The sequence below is a fragment of the Parasteatoda tepidariorum genome, chromosome X1 (assembly GCF_043381705.1).
Source record: "Parasteatoda tepidariorum isolate YZ-2023 chromosome X1, CAS_Ptep_4.0, whole genome shotgun sequence".
Taxonomy (NCBI): Eukaryota; Metazoa; Arthropoda; class Arachnida; order Araneae; family Theridiidae; genus Parasteatoda; species Parasteatoda tepidariorum.
The window spans coordinates 11,258,843-11,273,016 of record NC_092214.1 but is presented as its reverse complement, the minus strand read 5'-3'; the positions used below and the strand labels follow the sequence as shown (position 1 = coordinate 11,273,016).

Genomic DNA, 14,174 nt, shown 5'->3' with positions numbered 1-14,174 from the left:
TTAAATTTTCTTGTACCTTTTGTCATATTATGTTTAAAATAGAAAAAACAACTTCACTGGGAGTCCTAGTAAATGTGAACATGGATAATTAGTAGTTCGTCGACATAGAGGATTCCTAAAATTCAGTTAAATGTTGTATGTTCCTATAACAATTTCATTTCAAAATTCAAATTTAATTGATAAATATATTTAAAGAATTATAATTTATTTATCTTTAGAAATGTAGTTATTACATCATACCTTAGACACTTTAATAAACTATGTTTACTGACTAAATATAACAACGAAATATAACAACGAAATATAATAAAAAAAGCTTGAATGGAAAATTTATTTGCAGACTTTTGTGCCAATAATTAGCTAAATTATTATCTTATTGCGGTCTTTAATGTCCTGACGGGAACTGGTAGGAAAAATCCATTTAAAGACAATCATCCAGGTGAAAAATGGGTGAAGATTTTTTTAAGGCGACATCCACCGATAACTCAGTGCATTGCGAAGATAATTTCAAAAGGCAAAACTTCCTTTAGAGAATAATATTCGAAATACTGGTTTTAAGAACTTTAGAAGAATCTTTAGGAGGGAAGCTGCCCTGGCATCTTTTTAGAAAGTGATTGCATTTGCAATGCGAACGAAACAAGAGTTGAATACTGCCCTGAAACGGGAAAAATCTTTGGCTCTAAAAATCATAAGGGTTTATATTCTATAGTACCAAGGAAAAAAAAGAAAGAACAACAGTTTTGGCCAACATTTTAGCTAATGGAAAAAAAGTACCTGAATTGGTAGTTTTTCCTTACTGAAGAATTCTTTGAGGTATTGCAGAATCAGTTCCTGCTACGCATTTCATTGGAATAAGCGATTCATGAAGTGAAACGATGACAGCAGCAACATTTTACAAATCAATTGCAAATATTTCTACTCATGGCTAATTGAAAATGCTATCAAATTCCATATTTTGCTTCTTCTGGATAAGTATAAATCTCATATCAATTTGAAACTAAGCAAAAATTTTTTCATCAAAGCTAATTCTTTGGTTTAGCTTTCTCCATAATTCATGGAAATCTCTCGTTAGATCTTGAAAACAAAACAATTGTAAAACAATATGTCGAGAAAATTTTACATCCATTTTTAAATAAGATTTTGAGGCAACGACTGATGAAGTTAAAATGCTTTCATGAAATGCGATATTTTTCCATTCGATGTAGAAAACGTTGACTTTAACAAATGCATGCAAAACAGACACCAAGTGTTAAAGAGCAAGACAGCTTATCAGCAAAACACTTGCTTCGAGAATAACGATGCACTATTTCTTCAGAAGCTTTAGAAGGAAATCTCACAAGTTATGTTGCAAATTTTTAAAGGAACATTGACACAAAAGTTTAATCTCCCAAATATCCAATAGCCTGTGCCTTTCTCAATATTGAAGAATTCATTTCAAAAAGAACATTTGGTTAATCAAATTTTGGCACTGAAGCTGATACAACTAACATTGATAATGAAAATATCTTGAAAACCGATTTTGAGATAAGTCCTCTTGAGGCATTGTTGGTTGCAAAAACTATTGGTTTCATAAGTAAATGGTAAGTACTGCTGAAGACCCACTAGATATAAGTCAATGAGAGATGGATTTTAATCAAACTTCGAAACTCCTTTTTCTCATTTGTTATCCAGTGAGGAATTCTAGAAATGGTGCTGGAAAATCAAAAGAAATTTTGAAGATATGCTTACATTGGTCAAAAATTTGGAAAAAAGAGGAAGGTTAAATCAAAAGAAAAGGAAATAAAATATTTTCTTGCATTAACTTCAGAAAAAGAGCGAAAATTTAAAGAGATTGAAAGAGCTGAAAAAAAAGTTAAAGCTGAAAGTATGACGAAGAGAAAAAAAATATACTTAAAAAGATAAAAAAAAAGCTTCAAAAAATATGGGGAAGAGAGTAAACAAAGAATTGATCGAATTATAATAATAATGAAAACATCATCGGATTACACAAAGATAAACATTCATAATTTGGAGACTGTGAGAAAAAAAATGAAAAACATTATTTTTAAAATTATGTATTCAAACGTATTTTACTTTCCATTCCATGACTGAAAAAAGTAACATTTTCTACGTTAACTGTGGTTATATGTTGCAATTCCAAGAAAAATCTTGTTTTTAGACATTTGTGTGGCCTATGGATTTCTAACGAGCATCAAACATTCTCAAAATTAAGTGTTCATTCACTGGAAAATTTAGTGATTATTCACTGGTAAGAACTGTTCTTTCACTTGGTTATCTTACTACTTATTATTTAAACCACCAAAAGCTTAAAACAATATTACGTAAGTTATCTAAATTTTTTTTACATAATTTGCGTTTAATAACAAATATGTCGACACCATCGTCTAGCTAAAATTACAAATTTTGAAATTTTTATGTATTTTTTTAAAAGCAAGCTAAGCTTAAGTGTTCCTTTACCGGTTAGTTTACCCAATAAGGTGCTGAGAAATTTACGATGTTGTGAGAGATGCTTAAAAATGTTGACTCCGTATTTTTATTAATATTTATAAAATATATATTCAAGAAATTGATAAATATATTATTCCAAATCTATGCATTCGTATGCATATTATTGAAATTGTATCAGTTATTGAAAAGCAAAATCAAAAAATCATCACATTAAATAAGCTCAATCTGGTGTATAATCATATTTTATCAAAAGCACGCTTTTATAAAACTAGGCATTCGTTGAATAAACTGTTTTTTATTCAAAATGTTTTATTCAAATTTCTTTACTAAATTTCAAATAAATTATTAAACGACTCAAAAAGCAACATCGCATTTTATAGTTCGAAAGAAATAAAAAGATTAGCAAATGATTATTAGCGAAAAAAATATGAATGAAATTTTACGCTATGCACGCGAAGTCAAGCTCCTCGCAAGTTTATCACATTTTAATATTAATCGCCCCATTTAATTACTTCTTTATTGTCGCGAAATTATTTTTTAAAAAAATAATAAATTTTAATTTTTCTCAGCTTCTATTAAATAAAAACAGTTGAAACTTTAGATTTTTCAATTGAAAAATATGTAGAAAGAAAATTCATACCTTATAATTCAAAATTTTTTCATCCTCAATTTAATTAAATAATAAAAAATAATTAATAATTATTAAAAATTATCTTTTTCATGAAATTATCTTTGGATAAATGAGTTTTATGAGTGGGTGCAATTTTCTTTGAATTGGTTTATTAGATTTAAAAATATGACTTAAAAACGTAAAAAGTGAAATTAACTTTAAGGGGTACGAATTTTAGATCGCTCTCCTGACCAAACTATGGGGACCATATCTCCCAGATTGCGGCTACCCCCTATATTTTGAAGGTTAAGAATCCAAATATGTAAAGAAAAGAATGTATGTTCACCCAGAGAAAGCTCGTTTTTGTGTCTGATTTCGTAACTTAATTAATAGTTAGCACTAATTAATTAGCATGTTTGAGGTCACCCCCAGGAGCCATTAAGATTGACACTTAGTTCGTGAAAATCCGATCATTAGAACGAAAGTTACTCAGGGTGATTCGTTTTTTTTTTTTTTGCGGACTGTACATATCAAATTTCATCAAAATCTGTCCTAGAGATAATCAACCAGGTCTGCAAATTCTCTTAATTTCTAACACCAGCGTGGATTGATAATAAATGGTTAGAGATAGTTTCTTTTTATTGCTTCTGCTTCTGAAGATTCAAGTTTTAAAAGTATTATGAAAATAAAGGTGATAAATACAAAACTGTGTTATTAATAGTTAAATAAAATATGGTGTAGTTTTAAAATTACAAAGTGAAAGAAATGAGATAAATGCATTTTTTAGATTTACTTGTGGAATTTTCTCATTCCAATATTTATTTTTCTTGGCTTGCGTTATTCCACGATGTCGAAAAATGGCGCTTCTGCTGTTATCTGATTTTTGAGATTGTGTAGGCTGAACAGCCGCTTCATCTTGTTGAATTACAGAAGGCATCTCGTTAGGTTTCTCTGAAATAGAAGAAAAGATGTAATAAATTGAAGATAAATGGAATGAATATTAAAAATTATCCTCTTCTTAGAACAATTATTTCATCACTTCTTTCAAGCAATCCACACTGTGTAAGCAAGTAGTAAAATAAAAGAGTGATAAATTCCTATACTTTTGCATACGGATGCGCAGAGGTGATGTGTGCATGCTAATTGAAAAGTCTGAATCTTGCAAGCCTCTTGTTTACCACTTGCTCCCCCCAGTGTGTGGCCTGCTTTTAAATATTTGATTTATATAACATTTTGTTTGAAAATATCGTATCTTATTCATGTTATATTTTTCTATAACTGCGTCATCGATTTTTTCAAAGTGAAAATAAGAAAGATTTTCTCTTGATTTTATGTTTTGTCATTTAAAATGCATGTATTTAAACTATTTTTTTCATGTCAAGAGAAAAAGATTTGGACAACTACAGTATCTATTAATTTTTTTTTCAATCCTAAATTATGGAGCAGTGGTGGCTCAGTGGATAAAGCATTCGCCATCCAATGAAGTGAACCGGGTTCGAATCCCAGCGATGGCTGGTAGATACGAATTCCGCCCTCGGCTGTCACCGACCCCAGTGCTGACCTGAAATATCCTCAGTGGTAGACGGATCATGGGCCAGATTCCCCTTGCCATCAGGCTAACAGTGGGAGGTTCTCGAGGTTTTCCTCTCTGTGTAATGCAAATGCGGGTTAGTTCCATCAAAAAGTCCACCACGAAAGCCAATTTCTCCCAATACTTAATGTCTTGTACCTTGTCCTTGTGTCTTGTCCTTTGGATTGGGTTCAAAATCAAAAGGCTACGGAGTTGAACATTAGCAATGGTAAACCCAACAAATTGGGTCGACTGTTCTACGATGGTTATAAAATAAAAATAAAAAAAATATTTTAGTCTATAAATTTCTCTAGATTTAAACTACTTGAACTTTTAAACATTTTAATAGAATTCCAATAGAGTTCAGACTTACTGGAAATTCTCTCCTGAAATCGAAAATCTGATTGTTTTGCTCGCCAAATGTTTATTTATTTAGTTATTAAACATTATAAACAAGTGATACGATCAAAAACGATCCCTGATTGGTAATGACGTCACATGTCCTGAATGTAAACGTGCCGCCTCCATCCGCCAGAGCTTTTTCAATGCTCTTTTAGTTTTGATATCACTTATATCATATGAACATCCTTAGTCAATTATTAGTAAAAATTTTGTGAATTAAATTTGCGGTTTTGAGTGCGTGGGCAAAATGAAAGAAAGATTTTAAAACTTCAAACTGCTTATTTATCACTAAAATGTCTGAAGAAGTGATTATGCACCTCTTTAGAACTAATCAACACTTCTTTTCGGCTGAAATCAGTGGTTTAAAGTTCATAGAAAATATTATTTTATTCCGCTTAATTTTAAGTTAAAATAATGTTCCATTACAAACTGATTACTTATTAAAATCCGTCGCAGATTGGATAGAAATAGTATACATTTAGATATTGGATATATGATTTTAGTATTCGTTATTGCACTGAAACAAATCAGTATTTTCATAAATCTAGTCCATAGAATAATATGAATCCATCTTCGTTAGAATCTATGAGCTATTATTCAAAATTTCGAATAATATATTTTAATTTTGCTTCCTTCATTTATTTATTTAAGTTTTTGTTAAGAGTTGAAGGATTTTCTTTTTATGTATATATTTATTAATGCAGTTTATGTCTTCTGTTTTTTTATTATGTATTAAATACATATTAACGATTATGTTTATCATTCTTTAAATAAATAGGAATTTCGTAACAGATAGAATTAAATTTGAAAATTCTAATTCCTGTTTCTGCAATATAGTATTTACCAAGTATTGTTATTATTAATTTCTCTCCTTATTTTTGCAAACCATTCGTCAGTTTTTGAAATGAAGAATTCTAAAATAGTAAAATTAATACATTTTACATTTTTAATTAAAAAAATTAATTAAAATAGAGGAAAAAGTCTTAGGTTAAGCATTCGGTATCACCAAAGATGAATCAATTCTTTCAAGAATCTGGTTCAATGAAATATATCTGTCCATCATCATCGCAATAATCTACTTATACTTGAGATTTCACTTAATGTTATTTAATTTATCTACATAATTTCAGTTAATATCATTAAGCTAGACGTCTTTGTATCACTAAACCTAAAGAATAATTACAAAAAAATAAACTTACAGAAAATGAAAAGAAATTCCAATGCACATTCTTTATTATTCATTAAATAATTAAAAAATAGACAATAACGTCAATATTTATCTCAATGTTTTTATTCTTTGAGTAAATAGGAATTTTGCAATGGCGAAAAATCACTTTTATTTGCATTTATAAATTTTAATTTCTGTTTCTCTAATGTAGAACTAATTAAATGCATATGCTTGATTTCAAATATCCTTATGGCATAGATTAACGCAATTAAAATAAAGTTAATAAAATCTACTGGAATATGTTAATTCTTTTTATTTTAACTTCAAAATTTTTGTTCGTTGAAAGAATGAATTTAAAGTTTTGCTGGGATCACAAATTTTTTAAAATGCTACTGCTATACCGGAGACAGTTCCCTACTTTGAATTCAAAGAAGAAAAAATAAATAAGAAATATTAATAACTTTCCTATAGCTTAAAATATTCCATATAAAAAATGGTTTCAACATTTCTTTCACCTAACATGAAAATAAATCTTTGAAATGAATTTGAAATATACTTCAAAATTAGGATTAATAAGGTTAAAAAAAGGAATTTTTTTTGTATTTATAACGCATCATTTTAATAAGTAATACCAGACATGCATAACTCATTTTAACACCTTTTTTACTCAACTAAAAAATTTTAAATATTCAGAACTAGAAAATTTCGTCAACTACAGTCGGACCTGATAATAAGATCGTTGTACGGAAAATTCGCTAAATAGAAAATTACCTTTCCAAAAAATACTTAAACAACACAAAACGTAATTAAAATAGCAATTGATACACCTTTATCGTGTAAACTAGTAGATACTATTTATTTTCCAAATCTTAACTATAAAAGAAATCTGCGTGGAAAGCAAGAATAGAGCAAAACATTATCCAGAGTTTCACTATCACGCTACATACATTTTCAAGGAAAAAAAGCTGAATTTATGGATAAAATTACAGCTGCATTTAATATAATAGTAATTTTAAACATACATCACCACATGCGTTTTCATGTTTAATTGCTACTGATAAAATCCGTTCATTTTGTCTGAAATTTTCGTTTGAAATGCAAACAAACAAGGAAAGGGATTTAAATGCTTTCTTTAAAACTTAAGTGGCTTCAAAAATCAATTCAAGGTCATTTCTCCCATAAAATGAGTTAACAAGTTTGAAATGATCTCAAATATTTCGAGGAATAGGGAAAGTGAATCTTAAAGAAAAAATCGTTAAATAGAAAATTCATTTCGCTATTTGGAAGTAATTTTATGAAGAAATTTCTAAAATTGGTTCCTCGCAAAAAATTGCAAAATGGAAGATCGTTAAACAGAACTGTATTAACAGTGGGTACCATTGAAATTTATGATTATAAAAATACCTTATATTAAACCCACATTTTCATTAAGCTACATTATGGCACAATTTATTGATAGTTATTGACCATCTAAAATGGTTGGATATAATGATGAAAATTCAAACGTCTTCACAGCACAGCGGTTGTAAATGAACAGCAGATGGACAGTCCGTGAATAATCAAAAGACTTCAGGTAAAAACGAAAGTTAAAAATAACTTAATAAATAGGAGAGTAATAAAATATTTTCTGGACATTTTAAGGGATTCTGCATTCATTAAGATTTTTTAAAAAAAACTGAGTCAGAAGAAGGGTAGCCTGTCATCTAATTTTAGAGACGTTCTTGTAACAGAGCAGTTTAAAAAAATGACTCATGCATGAAAAAGGATGACTTGGTTTTAATTTAGAGATATTTCTACGACAAAACACTCCAATTAAAGCTTGAGCAAAAGGAAGCTAATCTGAGCTCATTTATCAAAAGAAATGTCATTATGTTTTTCTAAAAAAGTAGCTCATTTATGAAAAAAGTAATTCTAGAGCTCTCCCTAAAAGGGAGTATTTTAAAAGTCATTTAACTTAAAAATAATACGCTTATCATCGAATTATTTTTAGAAGTGACTTTAAAATATACATTTATGAATGTGTTATCTTTTCCACTAATGATTATTTTTCTCGAATGAAGAAGTGAAATTTTAGTTTCGAAGAGTTTCTGAATCTGTTCTTTTTATTAAAAAACTACGAAATCAAATTCAATTCAGTCTGCAAAAGTTATTTAATTGAACTGACACGTCGTTTTAAATTTTCACATACGACTGAGAAAAGTGAAAGAGTCTTCAAAATAAAAACAAATGATTAAAATTTTTTATTTATCACATTTATGATTCTTAGTTAACTTTATCCATGGAGAATAATCTATAAATATTAAGGTGTTTATTCTCTCCAAGTAGATTTAATGTACTTAAGTTTTGTAATTACCTTTAAATAAATTTTTAAAAATTTTTCCTTCATACTTACGGTTTTCAGTTCGAAGATTTTCAAGTTCCTTAACCTCTTTGTCTGGAATCTGAGAAAAAATTTTAAAATGATTCGAATACTATCATTTTAGACGAAAATATGTCACACTACTACAATTCTAACAATCAAGCTCTAAATAAAACTTAGTAAATCGAGTGTTTTTGTTAATGAAAATTGCCCTCAGAACTAATAGCATGCACCATTCAAGTGGAAGAATTCTGCCGATTGATGAAATATTTAAAAAAATTTCTCATAAACGCTTTCTTAATGCTTTTCTTAGTTAGAAAAACTAACTAAGTTTGCATCAGGAAGTTTTCCTAAAAAGTTATTCAATTTTTAAGCTCAACTATTAAATTTTCTTTCTAATTTTAGTGCATAAATCGATCAATTTGATAACTAGTTGTGATTCACCATAATGATTTTCACTTGAGTCGTGGTAGCTCAGGGGATAGAGCGTTTGCCTTCCAATGAGGTGTGCAAATTCCAGCGATGGTTAGATGATATGAATTCCTCACCCAGTCGCACCGATCGAAGTGCTGACGTAAAACATCCTCAGTTGTTGACGGAATCATGGGTTAGATTCCCATTGCCGTCAGGCTAACCATGGGAGGTTTTCCTCTCCATGTAACACAAATGCTGATTAGTTTCATCAAAAAAGCCCTCCACGAAGGCAAATTTCTCCCACTACGATCAAGGAGTTTCCTTGTCTTCTGGATTGGGTTAATTAATAAAAATCCTCTTCATTCAAATTCTTTAATGAACTAATGTATAAGCACATTAAAAAAAACAACCAGAAAACAATTTTTTATTTCTTCTAACTAGCCTTAATTTTAAAAAGGAAACATTTGCACTATGAATTAGACTGGATTTAATAAGATAAGTATTATTTGTGATTGTTTAAAATTAAAAATAAATAATATTATTTATATATAAACTATAATTTTTTGTTTAATGAATTTTCAGAGACTACATCTTCTTAATCCCCTTGTGGATGCCCATCCGTGCAATATTAAAAAATGCATATGTGATCTAATTTTATATATGCCCCGGGCATGTTGGGTAATTTAATTTTCGAGCCGGGATATAAATACATGAAGAAAACACTTTAAAGTGAATAAAAATAATTTAAATGTTTACTTACTTGGTGTTGCTCACTATCATTTTCTGTGAAAAAAAAGAGAAAGGATTTTTTTTAGTAAAAATATAAAGTGCAAAAGATCAATTATTTGTTATTTTAAAATATTAAGTCAGAAATAAGAGAAATATTGAAAAAAAATGTGCCGACAAATGTAAATTGTGTTGAATTAATACCATGATTTATTTTTTAAGATGAATCTTGAAAGGTTGTTTCATAATCATTGTTTTTTATATGTTTTTTTCCTAAGAATTTGAAATTAACTCTAAATTCGTTGAATCATTATTCAAGAAAAAATGAAAACCACTTTGTTTGGCTGGGGAAAATGATAGATATCACTTTTTAACAGTGTTTTTTAAAGCTGTTTCAAAAAGAGAATGAAAAAAGTCACAGTTTTAACTTGAGGCAAGCTATAAATTTAATTTCCGTATACCTTTTCACTCTAAAGAAATTCAGGGTCTTTAGAACGGACAAATAACTTAAATACTTCAAAACTAATGAAAAAGGCCAATTTAGCAAGATTTTTTGAGCTAGATGAAAATTGTCAAAATCAAAGAATTAATTTTTCTATATGTTTATGAGTGCAGATAATGTAGCGTTCCAACGCTACATAACTTTTTAAATCAATTAGATCACAAACATTTTCATAACACAGTTCTCGATACTGACTTTTAGCGCCATTTTCAGAATTAGCATAGAGAAGACGAATTGAATATAGGAATGCCATGAAATTCACAGTATTTCTAAAAATGGCATATTATTCGCGAGGACGACAGAGTCATTGAAAAACTGCCGTAAGTCTTCTTTGCCAATCATGCAGGTTTTGATGTCGCAGTATTCGTTTGATTTCGATAGCGCTTTTCCCTTTAAATACTAATTTGCGTTGAGACAAAGTTTAGTTTGCAAATTATCATTTAGATTCAAATTTCGAAGTAAGCATATTGTTAACAAAGTAATTAGTGCTTTATAGTAATTTTAAGTGCAATGCTAATTTTAAGTTTTTACTTCCTTTCAAACTATGTAATTGTTTACTATCTTTTCCCCATTTTTGTTTATTATTACATAACTATTGTTTATTATTACATAGGCCGGGATATCCTGGTTGGTAGGGTATTCGAAGATTGGTAGGTAAGTCGAAGATTTCGTGGGTTCGATCCGTGCCGGTCGAAGACTACCTGTGTAGTAAATGGTGACTGGTGCACGTTAAATCTCTCGGGTCACAAAGTCTTTCATATTCTCATAACAAATTATACCTCTGGGGGAACTGAATTAGAGATTGATCGTTCTTTGGTTCCGGTCAAAATTGTGGATGAATGAAAGTGTCCGCCCTATAAACGGGTGTGACAGAACTCGGCCATAGATAGCAGAGCTGCGAAACAAGAACAATCAGACCCCTTGCGTTGATGGCCTACGACAGCAACATTACTCCTGTCGTTTAATTATTTACTGTGTTCATTGTTAACACACGTTTAGCCAAATGGTCTTAAAGGGCTACAAAGAGTCTTCAGCGCTCCCTAGTCTTCAAAACACCATCCATAAAATTATATTTTTATGTTTGTGATGACATCAAACGACAAGAGCATTCATCATAAGAAATGGGCAAAATAGTAGGGGAGGGTGAAAAGGATTTAATAAAAGCATTTTAATCTCATATCCCCAAGATAAATAATATAAGGTATTCTTACTTCACAAGAAATGAAAGAAGCAAAAAGGTTCAGTGATATCCCATGGGTGGGGTAACAAAGTGTCACAAAATTGAAACAAAAAATAAGATACATTTTAACATTGGATTATAGCATATTTTCGAATATAAGTTGAAGAACAAAGTGAAAGTTATTATATATAGATGGCGCTTTTTAAATTTTAATCTCAGTCACTGACTTCTCTATTATAGTTGAGGCCAGCAAATGTAATCATCAAACATAGTTTGTACTCCAGGTACTTTTGAAAAGGCTTGCTTTTCAATCACAGCACACAAGACAAATGCTGACATTTGGAAAGACTTTTCTTCCATTTTTACCAGGTCCCGCTGTGAACTGATCGTAAAGACACGTTTCCCAGTAGAACACCGAAGTCGAGCATCACTGACTGCGCTCAGTAAGTGGGTGGATGACCAATTTGATCAGCCTGCATAGGGACCGAGGGTGCGCGGTATCAGTCCTCGTTAAACTGTTTTACCGTAAAGTGTTCGACTTCGCTTGCAGGTCGTCGGGCTACCTAAGTGGAGGAGCCATCCCCTCTGCAGAGGATCAAAATTGTGATGGCATGTCTTCGGATCATCTTCTGGGATGCTTCCCAGATCGTCGTCAATAGTCCATTGCGCAGCTCTAGTGCGACGTAAATAAAATACCTACTAACCTAACACTTTTACCAGGCAATTTTCCCCACTCTTGACTGCCTTCCCTTAAATAAATTATTCGAATTATGGACCCTTGAGCCGTGATGGCTCAGGGGATAGAGCGTTCGCTTTTCAATGGGGGGAATCGGGTTTGAATACCACCGATGGCTGGTTGATGCGAATCTGTATCCGACTTGCACCGACCACAGTACTGACGCAAAATATCCTCAGTGGTAGACGGATCATGGTTCCTTTGCAGTCAGCTAACCGTGGGAGGTTCTCATGGTCTTCCTCTCCATGTAACGCAAATTCTGGTTAGTTCCATGAACAAGTCCTCTACAGAGGCAAATTTCTCCCAATAGTTAATCCAGGAGTTCCTTTGTCTTCTAGATTAGGTTCAGAATTACAAGGCTACGGAGTTGAACATTGGTAGTCGTAAACACATAAATTGTGTCGGCTGTTCAACGACGGTTATAAAATAAAATTAAATTATGGAGCCTTATGTCACATTAAGTACGGTGAAGTTATAATACTTAATGGTTATATAAAATGAATCGAAAATTAATACTTATTTCAAGCAGGCGAAGAATGGCAAAATTGCCTTTCTTCGCAAAATGTTTCAAATAAATAGCCATGACTTAATGTCAATTTATTTGAATGATTATTTTCTTACGTGAGAAATGGTTTTTCATTAATTGTTTAAATCCCTCATTACTTTTAATAACAATGACGGGCATAAATTGCCATTTATATCAATTGCTTTACTCCAGTGATACCCAAGATAACCCAAGTTAAACTTTTTAATGGTTTTTCCATTGATGGACCAACATAATCTTGATGGTAACCATCAAGAATTCCATAATGAAACATTAAATTTTTGATGGTAACCGTCACCCCAATGTAGCAATTCGGACTGATTTATGATGGTTCAACATAAAAATAGCATACTGTTTTGATGGTTTGTTCATGTTAAACCATTAGAAATTTCCATCATAGTTTCTTAGAAATCAAATATTGGAATGATCTTGGAACAACCATCATCCCAATATAGGAATGCGGACTGGTTTATGATGGTTCAGCATAAAAATAGCATATTGTTTTGATGGTTTGTTCATGTTAAACCATTAGAAATTTCCATCATAGTTTCTTAGAAATCAATTATTAGAATGATCATGGAACAACCATCATCCCAATGTAGAAATGCGGACTGATTTATGATGGGCCAACATAAAAAAAATTGTTTTGATTGTATATTCCTGAGAACAAACAAGAATTCCCATTAAATCATCATAATGTATGACTGGAGCCCAGGGCCGGCTTATGCATGTCGCGGCCCCTAGGCAATGCTCGTCTCGGCCCCCCCCCTACCATCTTCTAACTTCCTAATATATTTTTTCGCTAACACAACACTTTATTCATAATTACGCTGTTTTTTACTACATAGGTATATTATCACATTATTCAATAAAAATATTGAATCGAACGAAAAGAATATAAGTAATTAATATATGCATTTAAAAAAAAATCATACAATAAGCTTAAATATTAACTCTTCTAACTTTTTTTCTATATAATCGTTCAAGACATCCTGAAAGTTAATCTTTTCCAATACATCATTTTCAATTGCCATTATGGACAATAAATTTAAACGGTTTTGAGACATAGTTGAACGAAGACAGTTTTTAATTAATTTCAATTTGGAAAAGTTTCGTTCACCAGTGGCGTTTGTAATCATTAGACTTCTATATATTTGCAAAGCTGTCATTACATTCGGGAAAGTTGATTGTGCCATGTTACCAATAATCAGTTTGTAAGACTCTTCGGCAGGCACAATTTTTTTCCGGCGTCTTCTAATTGTAAGATGAAGTATTTATACTGCACCATTTCGTCTATAAACTCAGGCTCAATGTCCTCGAAATAATGTTCCTTAAACTTTGTGCAAGCCTGTCTAATTTCAGCGTCGGATTTTGTCGAGAAATCTGTTAGAAACCCAAACAGATCATTTATTTCCCGGTAAGCTTCTAGGCGCCGCGACAGTTCTGTACACAGCATGTCTAGTACTGGCAAATATGTATCAACTTTTAATTTCTCTTTTCCTCTGAGCACAACTT

At 30.9% G+C, this 14,174-nt stretch overlaps 1 protein-coding gene across 1 annotated transcript in view; it reads right to left on the bottom strand.

The window, feature by feature from the left end:
- Nucleotides 1–14,174, bottom strand: part of LOC107439845 (uncharacterized) — a 30,223-nt gene that overhangs the window by 13,905 nt on the left and 2,144 nt on the right. Inside the window, exons 3-5 of the mRNA XM_016052579.3 lie at nucleotides 9,732–9,754; nucleotides 8,591–8,639; nucleotides 3,852–4,009 (exon numbers count right to left, since the gene is read on the bottom strand). Coding sequence (XP_015908065.1) covers nucleotides 3,852–4,009; nucleotides 8,591–8,639; nucleotides 9,732–9,754 — 230 coding nt within the window. The remainder of the gene's footprint in view (nucleotides 1–3,851; nucleotides 4,010–8,590; nucleotides 8,640–9,731; nucleotides 9,755–14,174) is intronic.